The sequence below is a fragment of the Peromyscus maniculatus genome, chromosome 17, assembly GCF_049852395.1.
Source record: "Peromyscus maniculatus bairdii isolate BWxNUB_F1_BW_parent chromosome 17, HU_Pman_BW_mat_3.1, whole genome shotgun sequence".
In the NCBI taxonomy this organism is placed as follows: Eukaryota; Metazoa; Chordata; class Mammalia; order Rodentia; family Cricetidae; genus Peromyscus; species Peromyscus maniculatus.
In genome coordinates, this window is record NC_134868.1 from 2,147,094 (window position 1) to 2,167,842 (window position 20,749).

General features: G+C 57.0%; 3 protein-coding genes and 3 long non-coding RNA genes across 7 annotated transcripts; 3 read left to right on the forward strand and 3 right to left on the reverse strand.

Moving 5' to 3' along the window:
• Positions 1–41: 41 nt before the first annotated feature.
• Rex1bd (required for excision 1-B domain containing) lies at positions 42–2,473 on the reverse strand. The gene is made up of 5 exons (XM_006989161.4): positions 2,313–2,473; positions 2,149–2,231; positions 1,483–1,687; positions 713–792; positions 42–256 (listed from the first exon to the last, which is right to left on the reverse strand). The coding sequence occupies exons 1-5, from the start codon at positions 2,382–2,384 to the stop codon at positions 184–186; spliced, it is 513 nt and encodes a 170-aa protein (XP_006989223.1). The 5' UTR covers positions 2,385–2,473; the 3' UTR covers positions 42–183.
• A 1,472-nt stretch (positions 2,474–3,945) lies between these two features.
• On the reverse strand, positions 3,946–5,964 carry Uba52 (ubiquitin A-52 residue ribosomal protein fusion product 1). Of its 2 annotated transcripts, XM_006989156.4 has the most exons (4): positions 5,823–5,964; positions 5,252–5,362; positions 5,058–5,144; positions 3,946–4,211 (listed from the first exon to the last, which is right to left on the reverse strand). In XM_006989156.4, the coding sequence occupies exons 2-4, from the start codon at positions 5,352–5,354 to the stop codon at positions 4,015–4,017; spliced, it is 387 nt and encodes a 128-aa protein (XP_006989218.1). In that variant the 5' UTR covers positions 5,355–5,362; positions 5,823–5,964; the 3' UTR covers positions 3,946–4,014. The 2 variants fall into 2 exon arrangements, with proteins under 2 accessions (XP_006989218.1, XP_042118677.1); XM_042262743.2 differs by lacking the exon at positions 5,823–5,964 and having other exon boundaries at positions 5,252–5,408.
• On the forward strand, positions 5,842–6,563 carry LOC143269003 (uncharacterized). The gene is made up of 2 exons (XR_013045259.1): positions 5,842–6,050; positions 6,131–6,563. It is a non-coding gene; the product is annotated as an uncharacterized LOC143269003 (long non-coding RNA).
• Positions 6,564–8,203: 1,640 nt separating this feature from the next.
• Positions 8,204–18,815, reverse strand: Kxd1 (KxDL motif containing 1). The gene is made up of 5 exons (XM_006989158.4): positions 18,702–18,815; positions 14,182–14,306; positions 12,587–12,739; positions 9,828–9,874; positions 8,204–8,940 (listed from the first exon to the last, which is right to left on the reverse strand). Exons 2-5 carry the CDS (start codon positions 14,280–14,282, stop codon positions 8,708–8,710), a joined length of 534 nt encoding a protein of 177 aa, XP_006989220.1. The 5' UTR covers positions 14,283–14,306; positions 18,702–18,815; the 3' UTR covers positions 8,204–8,707.
• LOC143269004 (uncharacterized) lies at positions 8,902–12,081 on the forward strand. The gene is made up of 3 exons (XR_013045260.1): positions 8,902–9,074; positions 9,663–9,741; positions 11,811–12,081. It is a non-coding gene; the product is annotated as an uncharacterized LOC143269004 (long non-coding RNA).
• On the forward strand, positions 18,815–19,483 carry LOC121823418 (uncharacterized). Its single transcript, XR_006064858.2, has 2 exons — positions 18,815–18,953; positions 19,106–19,483. It is a non-coding gene; the product is annotated as an uncharacterized LOC121823418 (long non-coding RNA).
• Positions 19,484–20,749: the final 1,266 nt, after the last annotated feature.

Consider the following 20,749-nt stretch of genomic DNA (forward strand, 5'->3'; position numbering starts at 1 on the left):
GCCGGACTCCACACCCCAAGAGACAGAGCTGATGGGAACGCTGCAGAGGGAGAATTCTTTATTTTGTGAGGCGCGCTGGAGGGCAGCCCGGCGGGGCACGACCCCAGCCAGCTGGCGGTCAGGGCTGGGCTGGACGCCATGGGCCTCTTTTCCCATCTTCCTCTGGTCCCTTGGGAGCCGCCCTCACTCTGCAGATTCGGCATCAAACCTGAGTTCCTGCAGAACCTCGCTGATCGCCTCCATGGTTTTAATTACCCTACAAGAGCGGATGGAAACTATAAATAAAACCCAGATGGGGTGAATTAGCTGAGCCGCACGGCTAGCAGGGAGGGGACCATGGCAGGCCCTGGGCCCTCCCGCCTGCCGCCAAACCTCAGGCGCGGCCTGGGAGCATGCCTGGGAGGCAGGGTGGCTTGGGGGGTCACAGTGGGCTCATGGGAAAGGCCGCGGTGGGGGGAGGGGCGCTTGGAGACCCGCGATAGAACTGCAGGGGCGCACACAGGGGAGCAAGCGTGCCTCTGGCCACGTTCAAACTCCCGAGAGCAGCGGAAACTGCAGGCGACATGATGATGCACATCCTGGGGAGCATGCATCTAAGAACGCCAGTGTGCAAATCAGAGCGCCCTCTTCCACGGGGCGGGTCAGCGCTGTGCTAACCATGGCCATGTGGTGCCAATCTGAGGTGTTGGGCTCAGGGGCCCACAGGGCTCACTTTATTTTCAGCTGGCGCAACTTTTCAGGGTCCTCCTGTCCTGACACTCCTGGTGTCCCCATCACCTGCAGCAGCGCCACCTGGAGGAGCAAATGGGCGTCACAAGGCAAAAGCCACATTGCCCTTTCTCAGCGGATCAAGACAGAGAAGGCCGACCAGGAGCAGAACCTCGGAGAGTGGAGCTTGAGTGTGTGGGTGTGGGGGGGTGGGTCGCGTTTGGGGCTCTCCTGTGGAAGGGCAGTAGAGAATATGGACATAGCTCGGAAAAGCCAGGGATGGGTGGCAGGTGTGGCCCCCAACCCAGAGTCAGAGCAGGGCGTTATAATTCCAGGATGGAAATAAATCTGGAACTCAAGGCAGGGTTTGGGGTTCTGTACTATGAATTCTAGACCGAAGAGCGATGTGGGCGTGGCTGCCAGTGGGCGAACCCTTCCCTACTAGGATTGGCTGTAGGGTAAGGGGAGGTGGCGTCTTGGGATCTGCGTCAAGGGACCTAGGAAGTCTGTTTCAGGATGTTTGTGGAGGACGTAGCTTGTGGGTCCCAACAGTGATAACCCAGGAGTAGAGAGAGAGCCAGTGTTGAGGCCACGGGGTTCTTGGGAGGGCTTTCCAGAGGGACTGGAGTAATTAAGCAGAACCTGGGCGGGGACTGTAGGCAGACGGCGGGACAGGGCCCAAACGCACCGAGGTGCAGCAGAAAGTAGTGGCCGGGGTGGCCGGGAAGGGGCTGTGGCCCATGCCCCACCCTGAAGGAGAGGCGGCAGTCTTACTGTGGCCAGGCGCGTCTGTTCCAGCTCCTGCAGGCTGCGCACGTGGCGAGCGAGCATCAGCTGCGCGCGAGGCCCCGCCAGTTCCGCTTCCACCGCCAGCACCTCCCGCGAGGCGGCGGCGAAGACCTGGGTCACCTCGTGCACGACGCTCCGATAACGCGGGAAGTCGTGGTGCTGGCCACTGCGCAGGTACTGGCGGTGAGCTCTGCGGTGGGCGGGGAGGGTGCTGAGCCCATGGCCCCGGCTCACACTCCCTGCTCCAGCCCTGGAGACCCACCAGCTAGACAGACCGGAGAGGGGCCAGGGCGGACCCCCCTCTGCACCCGGAGAAGACAGGGGCCCTGGCCGCGGGTCACGCCCCTCAGGCCACACCCCCTTCTCCGGCCACAGCCCCAGCTCCACCCAGCTCCTCCAGGTGGACGGTTTCTTCCGAGTTTTCAGAACCGCCACCCACGGCTCTGCCCCGCCCGTCCTAGACCACGCCTCCGAGTACCCGGGACCAGGTCTCCGCGGCCTCCCGGCTCTCCGGCCACGCCCACAACCGGGTCCTTCTAGCCACGCCCCTAGCCATGCCAACTGCGTCGCCGCAGGTCCCGGCCGAGCGGCGACCCCGGTCCCACCCGGGCCAGCTCCCCAGGCCCCGCCCCGTGCAGCCCGCCGGCTCACTGGTCCAGGCGGCGGAAGGCCTGCGCGCGTTCATTCTGCAGCTGCTGGATCCTCCGTACCAAGGTGGCGATCGGGGCGTCTCTCTGTGGGGGGTGGGGCCATGAAGCCGGACCCCTGAGCCCACCCCGCCGCCCCACGCCCGTCCTGCCCACGCCAGGGCTCACCCAGGCCCACGGCGGCTCCGCAGATCCGGGGGCGTCCGCAGTAGTCGGCACCTCTGCGGTGGCGGTGAGCATGACTGCGCAATCCGGCGGCGCTTGGGAACGGCCGCAGCGCCCCCTGCCGGCCGGGAGGCCCACGCCCGTCGCGCGCGCACCTGGCTGCCTTTGAGTTCTACTATAGTTGGTTCCAGGACTGCATCTGCCGATCCTCGCGACAATCGTAGATCAAATAGGGCCACAATCGTAGTATAAGGTCACAGGAGTCCCCAATGTATTCCGGCATGAGTGATGGTAACGCAGTATAGCTGGGGGCTAACCGATGTCTCCGCGCCTGAGCACGGGTTGCTTTTGCAGGACTGGACCGAATGCCAGCACCCACACACGAGTAACTAAAATCCCAGGGGATCCAGTGCCCTCTTGATTTCATGGGGCATCAAGCAATCACGCAGTGCACACAAAACATTCACATAAACCTTTAGAATATAGCTGGACCTTCTGTGAACTGGACCTGTGCGAAGGCTCTGGGGCAGAGGCGGCACCAGGTCTAGCTGATGGAGGACGCACCGTGACTGCGGGTTCTCCTGGCACACCACGTTCAAACTGCACAACCCTTCAAATGCCGAGTTGAGCTGGATTCCTGACTTCCACATCAATGAAGATGTGGAAGATGGAAACCCTTGCCCCCTTAAGACTACAAAGTCGGACTGGAGATGGCTGAGGTTGAGAGCACTGGCTGCTCTTCCAGAGGTCCTGAGTTCAATTCCCAGCACCCACATAGTGGCTCACAACCATCTGCAGTGAGATCTGGTGCCCTCTTCTGGCCTGCATAATAAATAATTTACTTTTTTTCTGTTTTTTTTTTTTTTTTTTTTTTTTTCTCCTTGAGACAGGGTTTCTCTGTGTAGCTTTGCGCCTTTCCTGGAACTCACTTGGTAGCCCAGGCTAGCCTCAAACTCACGAGATCCACCTGGCTCTGCCTCCCGAGTACTGGGATTCAAGGTGTGCGCCACCATCATCCAACAATAAATAAAAGACTACAAAGTCAGTGATTCTCACATGTTCATGTACAACAAAAACTCTAAGATGGATCAACTAGCTTCAGGACCACATAACCACGGTGTGCACTGCAGCATGGGCCTGTGGTCCCAAAGCCCAGGAGGGGAAGCCCCAGGGCTGTGATTGACATAAGGCTGATCTCTTCATCTGGAACTGGCGTATGGACACTGGGTTGGGTGAGCTGCCTCTCCACACAGACCATCGTCCCCACCCCCGACTGTGTGAGTGCAAGGTCACTTGGACATGATGGGGACAGTGGGCCCAGGCGGGTCTCCTTTGCTGCTTCCACACACTAGGGCAGAACAGAACCTCCCCCTGGCAGCACTGTGGGCCCCACCTTTGCAGGGGCTCAGGTGACTTAAGTTTTAACCCACTGGTCCACCTTCCTAGCACCTTCCTTCCAGAAGCAGCCGTTCAGATGTGCAGATGGAAACCACGTGCTACCAGCGGGGTGCGGCAGTGGCACATGCCTGTGGCTGGCAGGTTGCAGGGCAGCCTGGTCTACATGGTAAGATCCCCGTCTCACTGGGAACCCGCCTCCCAGCCCATCCCCGAACAGAAGAGCCACTCAAGACACCAGTTACTGCTCCAGTCGATGGAAGGGGACTTTATTTGGTCCCGGGGTCATGGGCCAGGTACGGCCCCAGCTTTATTTGACCTTCTTCTTGGGGCGCAGGTTGTTGGTGTGGCCGCACTTCTTCTTGCGGCAGTTGACCGCACGGGGGTGCAGGCGTGCATAGCACTTGCGGCAGATCATCTTGTCACAGTTGTACTTCTGGGCGAGCTGACGAAGGGACGGCTCGATGATGCCACCACGCAGGCGCAGCACCAGGTGCAGGGTGGACTCTGGGAGGAGGACAGAAGCTGAGCCCTGCCCCAGCAGCTCGGGGAAGACCCCAGGGAAAAACTCCTCAAGAGGCTCCCCACACTGCTACCAGAGGCCAGGCTTCCCTTGAAGGACGGAAACCAAGTCCATCTGCTTTTGTCATGTACTGGGGCCTGAAGAGGGAGCTGAACACCAACCCGGGAGGCAGCTGGGAGCCACCCCAGTGCTGGGAGCATTGAGGTCCTGTGGGAACACAGGTCAAAAACAAAACAAAAAACCAAACACGAAAAGTGTCCAGCTGTGGCCAGCCTGACACCATGAGGTCCTGCCCCACAGACAGACCCTGAAAGCATCCAAGTGCTGTGACGTCTCCGCAGTCCCACCAGGTCCTTTTCCTTCCAGGCTGCGTCCTGCTGACACACCCAGTGCTAGGCAGGCAGAGGCTCAACAAAAAAAACCACACAAAACAAAAAGCTGCCATGTGACCCAGCATTCAGGAGGCAGGGGGATCTCAAGTTCAAGGCTGGACTCTGCAGAGAAACCCTGCCTCAAACAAACAAGGGGGTGGGGGTGGGGTGGCACGCAAACACCCAAACCCAAAGATCTGACCACCTCAAAAGTGAACAGGCATTATGGCTCACACCTGCAACCCCAGCTCTTGGAGCAACACTGCGGGGCCAGCCTGGGCTAAAGCTGATAGCTCAAAAGGAGTAAAGGCCTGGCAAGTAAAGACACACCATACACGGGTGCAAGGTAACTGACTCCTCACGTCCACCCACGGCGGCCACACACACCCGTGGCAAATGAAGAGGGGCAGGACGTGCCACTGCCGGGCGACTGGAGCACCACTTCGGGCCACCCCTTACCTTTCTGGATGTTGTAGTCCGACAGGGTGCGGCCATCCTCCAGCTGCTTGCCGGCAAAGATCAGCCTCTGCTGGTCTGGTGGGATGCCTGCGCACAGGAGGAACCAGGCTGGCGGCAGCTCCTCCCTGCGGGAGCTGGGGCCACCCCAGGGCCGGCTCGGCACCCGGCAACGCCGCCCCCGCAGCCCAGCCCACCTTCCTTGTCCTGGATCTTGGCCTTGACATTCTCGATGGTGTCACTGGGCTCGACCTCAAGAGTGATGGTCTTGCCCGTCAGGGTCTTCACAAAGATCTGCATGTCGGCGTCTGCTCGGCGGGGGAAGGAGCCCGCCCGTTAGATGCGCTTGTGCGTGGGTCTCTGCCCGAGCGCGCCCAGTGCCCGCCTTCCACTCCCGGGGGGCTGGCGGTTCCCCTGCCCTCCGGAAGACCCCGCGCCACTGTGGGCTCGGTACCCCGCCCGAGCACCCCGCCCTGGAAGCGCCGCCCGTCCTGCACCTCCGGGACCCAGGCAGCCCTCGGGGCCCCCGGCCGAGCCCCGCCGCCACCCGGAACCACACACGCAGCCGTGTGGACCGGACGGGCGCCGGGCCTTCGCCTGCGGCCCCCGGGCTGCGCCGCCGCGCGCCCGCCCAGGCCCCCGGCCGAGCCCCGCCGGGCAGGGGCCGGAGCGGCGCCCACGAGCCAGCACACGCCCGCGCCGGTCCCCGCCGGTCCCCGCGCCGGTCCCCGCCGCCACCAGCCCGCCAGCGACGCGGCCGCCACCAACCTGCTCGGCCGCCTCGTTGAAGAGAAAGAGGACGGCGGAACCGGAAACCCCCAGTCTCCTCTCAGAGCGCCTGCGCACTGAGCACGCTGCGCGTCGACGTCACAATCCACGCCGCACGTCGTTCCCGCCCCAGGCTTCGTCCGGCGCCATGTTGGGTGCTGGCAAGAGAAGCCGAACAGCGGCTGGGACTGTCGGGAGCCGCTTCCGGGTGGAGCTGCGCCTCCAGGCGTGAGTGACGGGCGCCCCTGCGCCCCCCGAGGCCGCCCTCCCGTTCCTCAGCCGGTCCGACACGTTTCTGTTTCCTTTAGGAGGCGTGGCTGCCGTGGTGCGCCAGCCTTTAATTCTGCCAGATGGGAGTTCGAGGCCAGCCAGTGCTCCATCGGGAGCGTCTGTCTCAAAAACCAAACAAAAACAATACAACCACCAGACCCTGGAGAGAGGGGACTTAAATCTCCCGTGAGCTTGGGGGTGTGGATCACCTTGTTTCTCGATGTTCCCCAGGGCATCAGGCCGACAGCAAACGGAAGCGGAACTATCTGGGAAGATACCCCCCCCCTTTAAATATATCTCCCCCATACAATATCTTCAGGACTTTGCCTCCCCGGGTCCTCCCAGATTCTCCCCACCTCCTAACCACACAAACCAACACCCTTCTTCTCTCCCAGAAAGCAGACATATAAAATAAAATAAAAACCAGAACAGGGCAAAACAAACATTAAGAAATAAAACAGTTCGAGGCCAGCCTGGTCTACAGAGTGAGATCCAGGACAGGCTCCAAAGCTACACACAGAAACCCTGTCTCAAAAAACCAAAACAAACGAAATAAAAACAAAAAGCACAAGAAACAGAGACACACATCCATACACAGAGATCCCATAAAAACACGAGTTGGAAACCGTAATACACGACTAAAAGGCAAAAATTCCCAGACAAAATGTAAAACAAAAGCCTCCAAAATCACCATTGAGTTCACTCAGGTGACCGGCCCTCGGAGTATGGTTTGCATGCCTAGAAAGACTCCGTTAAGAGGAGACAAATTTTTCACTTGTGAGTGGTTATCAACTGGAGGGGTGGCGTCTGGGTTAGGGATGGGGGGCAAGTGTGCACGCCCCGTCGTCACTGAGACCCGGCCGGCCAGCCCTGTGCAGGCCCATGTGCTGGGCCAGTCTGAGTTCATGTGCGCTGGCCACGCTGTGTTTGGAGACCTTGTTTCCTTGGTGTCCTCCATCCCCTCAGATTTTTACCCTGCTCCTGCCTCCTCTCCTGAAGGGTTCCCTGAGCTCTGAGGGGGCGGATTTGATGGAGACAGCCCTTTTGGGACTGAGAGTCTCTCACTTTGCGCTCTGTCCAGCTGTGGGTCTGTGTTCCCATCTGCTGCAGGAGGGAGCGTCTCTGATGGTGGCTGAGCAGACACTGACCTGATTACCAGTCTGGTAGAGTAGCTCCTGGGAAGATTTTTTTTTTTTTGGCGGGGGGGGGGGGGGGGGGGGGGGGGGGGGGGGCTTGAGACAGGGTTTCTCTGTGTAGTTTTGGAGCCTGTCCTAGATCTCACTCTGTAGACCAGCCTGGCCTCGAATTCACAGAGATCCTGTAAGTGTTGGGATTAAAGGTGTGCGCCCCCACCGCCCGGCGGGAAGATAATTTTAATGACTCAGAAGTATCTATGGTAATTTGTTTTTCCTACTAGTAAGTGCACCCCGTGTGCATGCAGTGTCTGCAGGGGCCAGAAGAGGGCGCTGGAACCAACTGCAGTTCAGGGCCGCCAGCCTGGCGTTTTCTGCTTTCACTGATGGTGTCTTCAGTGAGGGAGCTGCCCCTAGCAGGGACCTGGTGCCTGCTTGTCAGGGGCTCTGCAACCAGGGTATTATGTCCTGGAAGACTATCATTTAAATGTGCTCCAGGGAGCTGGGCGGTGGTGGCGCACGCCTTTAATCCCAGCACTTGGGAGGCAGAGGCAGGAGGATCCCTGTGAGTTCAAGGCCAGCCTGGGCTACAGAGTGAGATCCAGGACAGCCAGGACACAGAGAAACCCTGTCTGGAAAAACAAAGAACCACATGGCACGTGGCGGGGTCTGCAATGCTACTCGCAATGTCGAAGCAGCCACCCATCGGAACCAGCTTTCCAGAGGCCGCCAGGCCAGCAGCTGTCCTAGCCAGGGACAGTGATGTCTCAGAGGTGGTCTCAGAAAGGCTTGGCCCCAGCTTGCCCTCCGACCTCACGGGTGTGTGTGTGTGTGTGTGTGTGTGTGTGTGTGCTTGTGGCACAGCCCTGTTTTGGTAGTTCACAGGGTTGGGTGTTTGGGCGGCCCCCTGGTGACACCAGAATCTGCCCATGCTCTGGGGTGTGAGGCCCAAAACAGACGCAAGCCAGGGCAGCAGTGTTCCCTTTCAATAAGTCTTTACTGGTAACTTCCCAACAACATCTGTAAACATCGATACAAAAATATTCCATTCAGCTCCTGGGGACGCCTGCTGGACCTGTGAGAAACAGCTCCCCACAGTCAAGGCTGCCTGTCTTGAACCTTCTACCTCTCCCAGAATTCAACACGACAGGAAAAAGTACTCCACAGAGGGCAGGGAGACTGGAGTTAAGTCAGCAGCTGCCAGCAAGTCGAGACAAGCTCAGCCCTGCAGGCAGGCACCTTCTTCCTCCAGGGGTCGGGGCTTTAGAAGTACTGTTCGAAGCTGGCCCAGGCTGAGCTCAAGGACACCCGTAGCCAGCTCCACTGCCCCAGCTGGGGTGCATGTCCTGGCATGGGGAAGTCCTGCTCTTAGGAGGGGCAGGAATTAGGGACCCTGCCTATGACAGAATGCAGCAGCAAAGCTGACTGACCCCAGGAGGACCAATGCTGCCCTGAGCCTTTCTGGGACGGCGGGAAGGGGGGCTATTCTCCATGTGTCTCTTCCTCGTCGTCTGTCTGGCTGTGGCCATTGATGGCAGGGGAACCGGGTCGAGTATGTGACAGGTCCTCAAAGCCAGGACTGAGAGATGGTGAGACAGTGTCAGGGCTGGTATCACAGGAGCCTGTGCTCTGCTCCGAGGTGGCGATGGTCGTGGTGATACTGGGTGGAATGGGGTCTTCATCTTCGTCCTCTAGGAATGAACCTTCCGGGATGTCTGAGGAAGGAACCCCCATGCTGGTCAAGTCACGGATCCAGGCTTTCCTGTAAGGGTGGCCCTGAAAACTCTTTCTCACCCATGGGGGCATGACTCAGCCCATTTTACAGAGGAGGAAACTGAGGCCTGGGCAGGTGAGTGAGGCTGACTCAGAATGAGCATGCCCATTTGTCATTCAGTATGGGAGACTGAGGCAGGAGGAATACAAAGAATTTGAGGCCAGCCAGGACTACACAGTGAAAGCCTACCTGAAAACTTAAAAATTGAGACAAAAACAACAAATGGCCAAGTTAGGCTGGGTTTGGCCCCATCTGCAGCAGCAAGGCATCCCCGGGCCAGGTACCACACCTGCCCTGCTTCATCTTAGCGCTCTATGGTGGAGGCAGGAGGGTCAGGAGGTCAGGGTCATCTCTAGCTACATGAAGAATCTGAGGCCAGCTTGGGCTACATGAGACCATGTCTCAAAAACACAAAGCAAACAGAAGAAACCCCAGGAATCCACCTATCACTGGGGTGGACACAGGCCCACTCAGCAGATGAGGTGACCTCAGAAACCCTTTGAATTGCTGGGGTCCCAGTGATGTGACAGCCACAGACCTGAGAACTTGGTTCTTCTAGCCCTTCTGGCCCCAGCTCACTCACACCCCAGACAGTATCGCGTCCCTCCGGTGCGAGTCTGTCTCCCCCTTTGTGAAATGGGATGTTCGGTCCCCACCTCACAGGTGCCTGGGGTGAGAGCCCGGTTACAGGGCCCTGGGCTGAAGACGAGAGAGCTGTCACCATGTACCTCCCACTGCCGAGGTACCTCCACCCACCACCCACGGGAGCAGCGGGTGTGTGTGTGTGTGTGTGTCTGTGTGTGAGGGCGGAGGGGGGGGCACACTTACGACTGAAGGCCTCCGGGTGCTGCCGGGCCAGCTTTCCCTTCAGTGTCCTGTGGGGAGGGGACAGAGAGGGATGAGCCACAGCGGGACCGGCTGGACTCTGGGCACTGCCTGCCTCTCACAGCCTGGGAACTTGTCTCCTGCTGTGCCGTGCCCACCATGCCTGCCTCTAGGCTTGGTTTTAGCACCATGGGGGGGGGCTGGGATCACGACAGGAGGTGGCCACCACCTTGCTGCTTTCTGTACCTCATTCGTTCTCCTCTGGCTCCCAGGTGTTGGGGTCAGAGCTCTACACTGGGCCTTCCTCAGTCCACCCTGTCTGTTCAGACAGGGCCTCCGTGGACAAGGAGCTGGGTATCAGCTGGGCTGCCCGGCCAGCAAGCCCCAGCCCTCGCCTGCCTCTGCCTCCCCAGCACAAGGGTGACAGACGTCAGCCACTGTGCAGACATTTCTCCACAACTCATTTTATCTTTAACTCGTGTAGGTGTGCGTGTGTGTAGGTGTGTGTGCACGTGTGTGTGCACGCGTGCGTGTGTAGGTGTGTGTGTGTGTGTGTAGAGGGGTGTGTGTGTGCGTGCATGTGTTCGTGTGTGTGTTTCTGTGCACGTGTGTGCACGTGTGTGCGTGCGTGTGCGTGCGTGTGTGTGTGTGTGTGCGTGTGTGTAGGGTATGCACACGAGCAGATCCCCAAGGCTGAGTCCAGTTCTCTGGAGCCACCTGACACGGCAAGAGAACCAACCCCAGCCCTCTGCAAGAACAACGCACACAAACGCACACTCTTCACCACTGTGCCAGCCCCCAGCCTCTGCGCCCGACTTTTTCATGTGTTCTGAGGATTTGAACTCAGGTCCTCACAATTGCTCAGCAAGTACTTTACCCACTAATTCCTCTCCCTTTTTGTTTTTTAAGACAAAGTCTGGCTGTAGCTTAGGCTGGCCCTGAACTCACCATGTAGCCCCAGGACCCTCCTGTCTCCCCCTCCTGTGTGCTGTCCCCCCAGCTGGCTTTATTACCTGGCTGCTGGTTGTCCTGCCCTGACGCCCTGCACTTTACACAGCCTCCACCCTGACCGCAGCCACAAGCACACAGCCGAGTCACAGCCCATGACGCGCTGTCTCCTTTCTGCGGGGCTACAACACATGCTGCTGACCAGCAACTCCTGGGGCTCACAGGGTTCTGGCCTACTCCCCACACTACCTGCAGAGTCAGCCTGGCATTATGAGCCAGATGTGTGCTCAGAGGAGAGCTTAGGACCGAGAGTGGCAGGGCATCTCAGCACTAGGGAGGTGGGGAGGCTGGAGGATAAGGAGTCCAGGGTCATCCTTGTCTATGTGGCAAATCTGAAGTCAGCCTGAGCTACAAGAGGCCCTGTCTCAAACAAATCAAGACTATAATAAAATAATAAAAAGAGGCCAGGCATGGTGGCGCACACCTTTAATCCCAGCACCTGGTTGGCAGAGGCAGGTGGATCTCTGTGAGTTCTAAGACAACCTGGTCTACAGAGTGAACGCCAGGACAGCCAGAGCTATCTCGTAAGACACTACCTCAAAAGCAAAAAATAATAATAAAGAATACTAATAAAAAGAATTAAAGCCAGGCATGGTGGCCCACGCCTTTAATCCCAACACTTGGGAGGCAGAGGCAGGTGGATCTCTGAGTTCAAAGCTAGCCTGGGGGGCTGGAGAGATAGCTCAGAGGTTAAGAACACTGGCTGCTCTTCCAGAGGTCATGAGTTCAATTCCCAGCAACCACATGGTGGCTCACAACCATCTGTAATTAGATCTTGTGTGTAAGCAGAACACTGTATACATTAATAAATGTAAAAAAAAAAAAAAGCTAGCCTGGTCTACAGAGGGAGTTTCAGAATTTGAAAACACTGATCTAGAACACCTAGATCTAGACTTCGAGGGAGAACTTATTTTGTCCCCTTGGCTCCAACGAGGCTCCCCAGGCTTGAGCTGATGGGAAGGTGCATCTGTGGTCTAGATCCTTGTGGCTCTAGCTGTCCTGGGTCTGGCACCACAGCAGTGATGGGTGAGACTACGCCTGGAGACCTGAGAGTCACGGACATGGGCGTCATGATCCGGGAGCCTGCGCCATTGTGGGAAGAAGCAAACTGACCCTGACTGGCCTCTCTCCAGGACAGACCCAGGGCCTCGTGCTCTGCTGGCCGCTCAGCCCGCCTTCAGAACCGGAGGACCTGGCCTAAGCACCCGACTGTCACCCTCCTGCCTCCACTGTCAGGTCCCGCTGTGTAGGGCAGATGCCAAATAAAAGGGAGATCCACTGCTTCCAGTTCACTCCCTCAGAGGTCAGACCGCCCCGTCCAACACCGGGAATAGCCAGGGCTGGAGAGGGCAGAGGGCAGGTTCCTGGAGGGGAGAAAGGGAAGAGGAGGGGACTCAGAAGGGCAGGGCAGGGGGAGGAGAGGGAAGGGAAGGGGCCTTGGAAAAGAGGGACCCAGACATGGGCTTCGGAGAAGCGAGAACCCTGAAGGAAGGGGGTCCGCAGAAGGAGGGGCGTTAGAGGGCCTGGGGGGCGTGTGGGTCCAGTGGGCCTCAAGGGCGAGGGTGTGGCTTCAGAAGGGACTGATGGTCCCTGGGACAGGCATCTCAAGAACGGGGGTGGGGGGGGTGGGGGGGTGGAGGCACAGACCAGGGGAGGGGTTTGGAGAAGATGCACTGTAAGACAGGGCATTGTCTCAGGACGGAGGAGAAGAGACTGGGGCAGCTGGCTGGGGGCCACAGGGGAGCTGGGGCCACCTGATCCTGCGGAAGATGCTGTCCAGGTCCCTCTTCATGTCCACCAGGGTGCGAGTGTGGTGCATGAAGCGCTCGCTCATCTGCTGCAGCCGCACGCTGGACAGGTTGTTGAAGTTCAGAAGCATCTCGTTGGTTTTCTCAAAGCGGTCCAGCCTAGGTGGGGAGAGGGTGAGGGCCCTGCATGAGGCCTGGAGCCTTAGCCCGAGCAGAGCCCTGGGAGGAGGGTCACAGCCTCTGCCCGTTACAGAGATGCGGCCTGAGGGTTTCCGTCTGCTGAACTGGTCACCAACTCCTACTCACTTCTGTTGCAGCCTGAATCTGGCATGGAGTTTGTGTGTGCAGGAGTTGCTTCTGACAGGCTCCTGCCACACCCCGGCAGTGGCCCATTCTACGTCCCTGTGTTTGTTTGCTTTGTTGTTGGTTTTGTTTTGAAACACAGTTTCTCTGTAGCTCTGGCTATCCTGGAACTCACTATATAGTTCAGGCTGGCCTCAAAAGATCTGCTGCCTGCCTCTGAGTGCTGGGATTAAAGGCGTGGGCCACCACCGCCCGGACCACTCCATGTTCTGAGCTGACCTCAAACTGCCTCTATGGAAGTCCTGGGAGTACAAGCGTGTGCCATACATCCAGCTAAAAGACTGACATGTTTATTATTATTATTTTATTATTATTGCAAGTGTGTGCCACTACATCCAGCTAAAAGACTGACATGTTTATTATTATTATTATTTTTTGCTGCCCTTTTCTTAAGTTTTGGGGTTTTCTCTTTGCTTTAGTTTTTGAGACAGTCTCACTATGCAGCCTTGGCTGCCCTGGAACTGAGAGTGCAGGGTTTAAAGGTGTGCATCACACGCTAGGCCTATACTATTTTTTTATTATATGTATGGGTGTTTTGCCTTTGGGCATGTCTGTGCACCATGTGCAGATGTGCACACAGCGCCGTGGAGACCAGAAGAGCGCTCAGGCCCGGGACCTGAATCTCAGCTGTGAGCTGCTGGGACAGAGCCTTGGCCCTCCTCCAGAGCGGCCAGTGCAGGCCGGCATGATGGTGCACGCCTTTAATCCCAGCACTGGGAGGCAGAGGCGGGAGGATCTCTGTGAGTTCAAGGCCAGCCTGGTCTACAAAGTAAGATCCAGGACATATTGAGACCCTGTCTCAAAAAATAACTAAGCAAATAATACGAGGTGGAGAGCCCCAGGGGAAGACAGCAGCCACCAGCCTCTGGCCCCCACTGGGAGGGCCACTCGCTAGACTGGACCTGAGGCCTCCGCGTGACTGGCAAAGCAAGCCACCAAGTGGCACCGCAGCCCTGTACCTGCCTTTCTCCCCAAGCCTAGGGGAGACCAGGGCGAGGTTGTTCAAGCGAGGGAGAAAAGCACCCTAGGCAGGCAGCCTGCACACCGGACTGGGCTCCTTTGCCTGGGGACAGGAGCTCCTTGGCCACTGCCGAGCCACGCAAAGCTACAGGACCCAGTGCCAAAGCCTGGTCTTCAGGCCGGGAAGGAACTGGCTCTGGAGCCAGGAACTAATTTTCTTTAATTTATCACAACTTGGGGGGGGGGGGTCCTTCCCACGCTGCCCACGGCCTGCTCACATGTTCTTCTGGGCCAGGATGATGGCGTTGACATCATCGGCGTTCACCATGCTGAGGAAGCGGCCACAGAAGACCCTCGAGGCCGAGTCCGGGGGGTCCATCTCTTTCTCCTCCACCTCTGATGCCTGAAACGACCAGACCAGGACATGAAGTCAGTGCTCGGCTTGGCGAGAATGTCAAGAGCAAATCATGGCCCAAAATAGGCACCACCCCAGCCTCAGAATACTTAGGCTGGGGACTCGGGGTGTTTAGGGGCCTGACAGATCCACCCTTAGAAACACATGAGCCAGAAGAGCTGAGCATGACAGCACACCTGTGACTGCAGGGAGCTGAGGCAGGAGGATGGAGAGTCAGAAGCTACCCAGGCACGAGTGAGTCACTCTACGCCGTGCACAGCTCATGCTGGCCTAAGAACCCGAACTTGTCACACGCACAGGTTGGGCAACGCCATCTCTCCCTTCGGTGTCCTCGCTAGACTCCACACGGCTGCCACCCCACCTCCGTCAAGATCTGCTCCTGTGTGGCTTTAGGGTAGGGTTTTGTATTTGGTTTCTGTGGGACATGCATGGGTGCCACAGCACTCATGTGACGGTCCGGGACAAACTGCAGACGCTGCTCCTCCCCCGACACAGAGGCCAGAGGTGACGGGTGCCCTGGAGCTGAGCTACAGGCAGCCACGGACACCGGTCAGAACTCAGGTCCTCTTCAGTGCAGCGAGTGTTCTGAGCCGCCTCTCCAGTCCCGTCTCCCATTGTTTGACAGGGTCTCTCACCGGCCCAGAACTTTACCACAGAGGCTAGGGCAGCAAGCTTACATGCTTCCAGGGATCTGTCTATACCTGATTCCATCTCACCACCACAGCCCCAGCTTTGCGTGTGGTTTCTGGGTATGAACCTGGGTCCTTAAGTATATTATCACCTGCATTATTGCAGTGAGTGCACCACCGTCCTTGAAGACAGGGTCTCACTATGTAGCCTTGGGTGTCCTGGAATGCCCTATGTAGACCAGGCTGTTCTCAGACTCACAGAGATCTGCCTGCCTCTGCTTCCTGAGTGCTGGGATCAAGACTGTGTGCCACCAAGACCCATCTCTTGGGCTTCTGAGGCAGCTTCTCTCGTGGCTGTGGGGGCTTCTGATTACTGAAGAGCTGAAGACAACCTTCAATTCCTGAGTGCTGGGATGGCACCTCAAGGGCCAGCTGGTCTCCATGGTGAGGGACAACAAACGTGAAAAAGACCTGCGAAGTCCTGAGGCTGACCTCTGCATGTGCACTGTGGGACATGCACACCCATACTCCAAACCAAAGTTTCCAAATTCAGCTCTAAACTTGGTTTGGGGGCCAGCAAGATGACTCAGGGGTAAGCACGATGCCTTGAGTTTAAACCCAGTGACCATCATGGTGGAAACAACTCCCAAAAGTTGCCCTCTGACCTCCACATGCATGCCAGCACATACATGTACTCATGCACACATAAATATGTATAAAAACCAGGCTGAGCAGGGCACAGCAACAGCACACCTTCGACCCCAGCACTCGGGGCGGAGAGGCAGGTGGATCTCTGAGTTCAAGGACAGCCAGGGAAACTGTGGCTCAAACAAGCCAGTAAGCAAACACCACACCACACACACAGGCCTGGCGGCTTGCACTGGCCACCCCAGCACTCAGATGACTGAGGCAGGATTACTTCAAGCTCTAGGCCATCCTAGGCAACAGCAAAGTGAGCTCCTGGGCTACTCTGCGAGACCTGTCCTCAAAAATGAAACAAAATATTCAGCTCTGAAGCTACTACATTTTTTTTTTTTCCAGCAACTTAAAGCCAAGGATTCTAGGCATAGGCAGTCTGCCAGCCTGGCACCTGCATGGCTTGTGGTTCTCAGCATCTGGCAGGCAGGTGATGGCCCCTGCTGTGTCCCGGTGAGCAGAGCCCCCCCAGACCAGCTCAAAACAGGGGAATCACAGCACCACCCCATCTCTGATGTTCAGGAGAAACCCAGGAACCTGACAAGACAGACCTGGCTGAGAGAGGCCAACTCCGCACTGGACAAGTTTCACACACGGGAGCGGCCGGGCTTGGTGACACAGGCAGGAGGATCAGGAATTCAAGGCCGAGAGGGGCTACAGAGCGAGGCCCTGACCAAATTGGTTCTGTGTGGTGATTTCTTCTTTTCCAGTACACAGTCTGGGGCAGGAGAACTGGCGTGAATTTAGGGGAGCCTGGACTACAGTGAGTTTCAGGTCAGCTCAGGCTACAGTGTGAGACCCTGTCGCAAAAAAAAAAAAAAAGTGGCAGCTGGGCGGTGGTGGCGCACACCTTTAAGCCCAGCACTTGGGGGGCAGAGGCAAGCAGATCCACGTGAGTTCAAGCCCAGCCTGGTCTACAGAGCGAGTTCCAGGGCAGCCAAGATCAAGATTACACTGAGAAACTCTGTCTTGAAAAAACAAACAAAATCAAAAATGGTGGGGGGCAGCCAGGCACGGTGGCACGCACCTTTAATTCCACCACTTGGGGCCAGAGGCAGGGGAGAATGAATGGTGGGGAGGAGGCTGGGTGTAAAGTGCTAGGATGAGAACTTGATGACCTGCCTTGGGTCGCCAGAGCTCGTGTACGGTGAGACACAGTCGTGGTGCCTCCACCTGCAACCCCAGCGCCTTTCCGGGGGACAGGAGGCAGAGACAAGGAAGTAGCCGGAAGCCTCAAGGCCAGCTAGCCTGGCACACAGAAAGGTGAACGGGAGGTGCCGTCTCAAACACAGCAGAAGGCAAGCAGCGAGGCACACCAAAAGACAAAAGCCATACAGATTTAAGCCAGGCGTGGTAGCAGAGGGCAGCCTGACGTACAGAGAGTTCCAGGACAGACAGGGCTACATATAGAAATCCTGTCTCAGGGGTTTAAAAAAAAAAAGAAACCAGCTATGGGCAGGACATGGTCCCTTCCATCCAAGGATCACACAGTCCAGTCACCCAAGGTCATCAAGCATCACCTTGAGCAAAAGGTAGACACATGGTGGTAGACCCCAGCACGTGGGAAGGGGAGGAATAAGGCAGGATTCAATGTTCAAGACCAGCCAGGGCTTCATAGATCTTCCCAGGCACCCAGGCACAGGAAGACCCCGTTTAGGAGGAAGTCGGCCAGTGACATGGCTGTGTCTAAAAGGTGACTGCCGCCAAGCCAGAGGACTCCAGTTCAAGCCTTGGGACACAGGGTAGAAAGAAAACCAACTCCTGCAGGTTGTCCCCTGACCCCAACACATGAAGGTGCATGCCCCGTCCCCCAAGTAAACAGAATGTGAACATTTCTTGAATGTAAATTTTTTTTTTTTTTTTTTTGGTTTTTTTTTTTCGAGACAGGGTTTCTCTGTGTAGCTTTGCACGTTTCATGGAACTCACTTGGTAGCCCAGGCTGGCCTCGAACTCACAGAGATTCGCCTGGCTCTGCCTCCCGAGTGCTGGGATTAAAGGCGTGGGCCACCACCGCCCGGCTAATGTAAATATTCTTTAAGGAAAAAAGACTTGTGGTTAAAGTGTGGAGTCAAACGGGTCAATGGCATCCCTCAGATGCAGAGTTTTGACGAGATTTTGTTCTAGATCACACTATTAGTTTTGGACTGGGGCTGAAATGGCAGCACGCACACTGCCAGCTTGGGCTACACCTACTGAATCTAGGCCACCCTAAGATGCATGAAAGCCTGTCTCAAAACACAGGCCTGGCGCGACAGTTCGGGCTGTCGTCCCCGACTCAGGCGGCTACAGGACCGCTGTAAATTCAAGGTTAATCTGGGCTACACAGTGAGTTCCAGACCAGCTTGGGATACATAGGGCTGTCTCAAAAAATAAAACACGCGTTGCGAATGCCCGTGTTCAGCGCTAAGGCAGGCAGAGGAGCAAAGTTCAAGGTCACCCCTTGCTTTCTGAGCTCCAGGCCAGCCTGGGACAAATGAGACCCTGACTCAGCGCGACAATACAGGCCAGGCGCGGCGACTCCAGGCTTGTGAATGCAAGCGCTCCCGGGAGCTGAGGGCCAGCCTGGCACGGTCTCAAAGCTAAGTCTACCGACTTCCCCCAGTACTGGGGTGGCTGAAGCAGGAGGATGGCCAGGAATGGGAGGCTGATTTGGGCTCAAGAAACACCGAACCTCCCCGAAACGCAGGGCTCGGCGGAAGGGCTCTGCGCCTCGAGGGCGCAACCAGGGGACAAGGCAGCGTCGCGCCCGAGTCCCGGCCGACTCGACGCCCGAACTCCGGGGGGGAAAAAACAAAAACAAGGGAAGCCACACCGGATAAGGCGGGGCTCAACGTGCACTGAGGCCCCGCCCCCTCGGGGGAAACTGAGGCACGGGCGCACTCCGAGCCGCTCACACCACTCGGGTTCCCATCCCGGTCCGCCCGCGCTGCGCCGCCCGGGAAACTGAGGCCGGCTCGGCCGCGGAGCCAGGCTGGGCCTCCTTCCCGAGGCCTCCCGCCGCCTCCCGCCGCCCCGCCACCCCGCCCCGGCCCAGCCCCGGCGTCGCCGGCCTCGGCACCTGCACATCTGGAGGCCGGTCTCGCGCTTCCGGGATGGCGCCCGCGCCACCTACGTCATCACGCAACGCCCGCGCGCGACCCCCGTCAAGGCGCCGACGAGCGTGCGTGACCTCGGAAGCAGGAAGGGGTTGGACCAATACGTAAGAGGCTCTTACAAGAACGTCAAGAGTGACCAATCACAGGGCGGCCGGTGCGCACGCGCAGTGCGCCAAACCCAGCTTCCTAAGCAACCTGGAAGCAGGCCGTTAAATGTAATATTTTTACTGATCCTTTTAAAATTTTGCACGTGTATATAATGTGTTCTGAGCCCCCACTGTCCCCTTTAGCCCCAGGGCCACCCTCACCACTAGTTTTGTTTTTAATATTTTAGATTTATTTAATGTTTTAAGTGTTCTGCCCGCAGATGCGTATGAGCAGCATGTGAATGACTGGTGCCTATGACGTCCAGAAGAGGGGGTCGGCTTCCCTGGAACTGAGTGGTTGTGCGTCTCCGTGTGGGTGCTAGGACCCAAACCGTGTTCTCTGCAAGAACAAGAAGCGCTCTTCACCACTGAGCCAGCTCCCAGCACCACGCAGTCCAGGCTGGCTTCCAGCTTTTCATGTGGCCGAGGTTACCCTTAAGCTCCTGGTCTCCCTGCCTCTACTTCCTGATATGACAGGTGTATGGCCACTATGTGTGACCTTCAGGTTTTTGAGATAGCTCTAGCCCAGGCTGCCCTGGTGCTCACTGTTGTGAGAAACAACCTCCACGCTAATAAAGAGACTAGCTAGTGAAAGAGAAGCAGTTTTTGTTTTGTTGTTTTTAGAGACAGGGTTTCTCTGTGTAGCCCTGGCTGCCCTGGAACTCGCTCTGTAGACCAGGCTGGCCTCGAATTCACAGATCTGTCTGCCCTCCCCGCCGCCAGTGCTGGGATTAAAGATGTGTGCCACCACCGCCCGGCTAAAGTAGTAGTTTTGAAAGCCCTGATCATGAGAAACCTCTGGCTTTTTCCCACAGAGTTACAGTCTTTGTATACTTTTAGCACCGCTCCTTTAAATTCCCCATTCTCTTCAGGGGACTCAAAATTTCATCAAATGAATGTGCTGGGGCTTGAGCCTGACTGTCCCTTCTCTGATGGCGGGCATGGGTCATACAGCATAGTACCTGCAACTTTCCAAACAGAAGCTGCCAGCTTGGGGCAAGAGGGGCCTAGCCCTTCATGCTCAATTTGACTCTGGGATGGATTCTAAGCATACTTGACACTGAAAATGCACCAGAACAAATTATCTCTTACACTATGGATAGAGAGCTGGCCTTGAGCTCATGGCCATCCTCCAGCCCCAGCCTCCCAGGTGCTGGAAGTGAAGGCTTGCAACACTGTATCTAGTTTCTGGATACTTCCCAAGTTCAAGTACCACAAGATGTCCCGTGAGGCGGGGGATACCTGAAGACAGCTTTCTCCAGCAACCTGATTTTGTTTTTGTTTTCATTGTTGAATAAAAACACTATTATTGTATGTATTTGTTTTGCCTGCATATATGTACCATATATGTGTCTGGTGCCTGTGGAAGTCAGAAGAGGTGAGATCCTTGGGAACTGTCACTTTCTCTTCAGCTCCAAGCAGCTCGATTCTTCTGTTTGCTGTTTAGAAAGAATCCTGATTTTCGTTGCTCTATTTGTATGGATGTGCACTAACCCTGAAGGTCTGCACCCCATCCTTAGGTGTCTGAAAGACACGCTCCAGAGTGGTGGATACCAAATGTGAAAGGTGCTCGTTTCTACAGGACGGCACATTTTCCCAGTTTTCAGCAGCTCTAGCGGCCTTAGAGCCGGGTGTGGAAGCGCACACCTGGGATCCACTACTGGACAGGCTAAGGCAGGATATCACCACAAACTTAAGGCCAGCCTGGGCTAGATATGTAGTGAGACTTTCCCGTCTCAAAAAGAAAATAAGAGGGTGGTGGCAGCACAGACCTTTGATCCCAGCACTCAGCAGGCAGAGGAGGGTGGATCTCTGTGAGTTCCAGAGAAGAGGGAGAGGGAGGCGAGGGGGAGAGGGGAAATAAA

Coding starts and splice junctions, on each gene's coding strand:
- Rex1bd (XM_006989161.4), bottom strand. CDS start 2,384: ATGCTCACCGCCACCGCAGAGGTGCCGACTACTGCGGACGCCCCCGGA. Junction 793..1,482: donor AACAGACGCGCCTGGCCACA/GTAAGACTGCCG, acceptor TTGCTCCTCCAG/GTGGCGCTGCTGCAGGTGAT. Junction 257..712: donor TTGCGCCAGCTGAAAATAAA/GTGAGCCCTGTG, acceptor CCGCTCTTGTAG/GGTAATTAAAACCATGGAGG.
- Uba52 (XM_006989156.4), bottom strand. CDS start 5,354: ATGCAGATCTTTGTGAAGACCCTGACGGGCAAGACCATCACTCTTGAG. Junction 5,145..5,251: donor CAAGATCCAGGACAAGGAAG/GTGGGCTGGGCT, acceptor TCCTGTGCGCAG/GCATCCCACCAGACCAGCAG. Junction 4,212..5,057: donor GGACTACAACATCCAGAAAG/GTAAGGGGTGGC, acceptor TCCTCCTCCCAG/AGTCCACCCTGCACCTGGTG.
- Kxd1 (XM_006989158.4), bottom strand. CDS start 14,282: ATGGACCCCCCGGACTCGGCCTCGAGGGTCTTCTGTGGCCGCTTCCTC. Junction 12,740..14,181: donor ATCCTGGCCCAGAAGAACAT/GTGAGCAGGCCG, acceptor CTCCCCACCTAG/GCTGGACCGCTTTGAGAAAA. Junction 9,875..12,586: donor AGCATCTTCCGCAGGATCAG/GTGGCCCCAGCT, acceptor CCCTCCCCACAG/GACACTGAAGGGAAAGCTGG.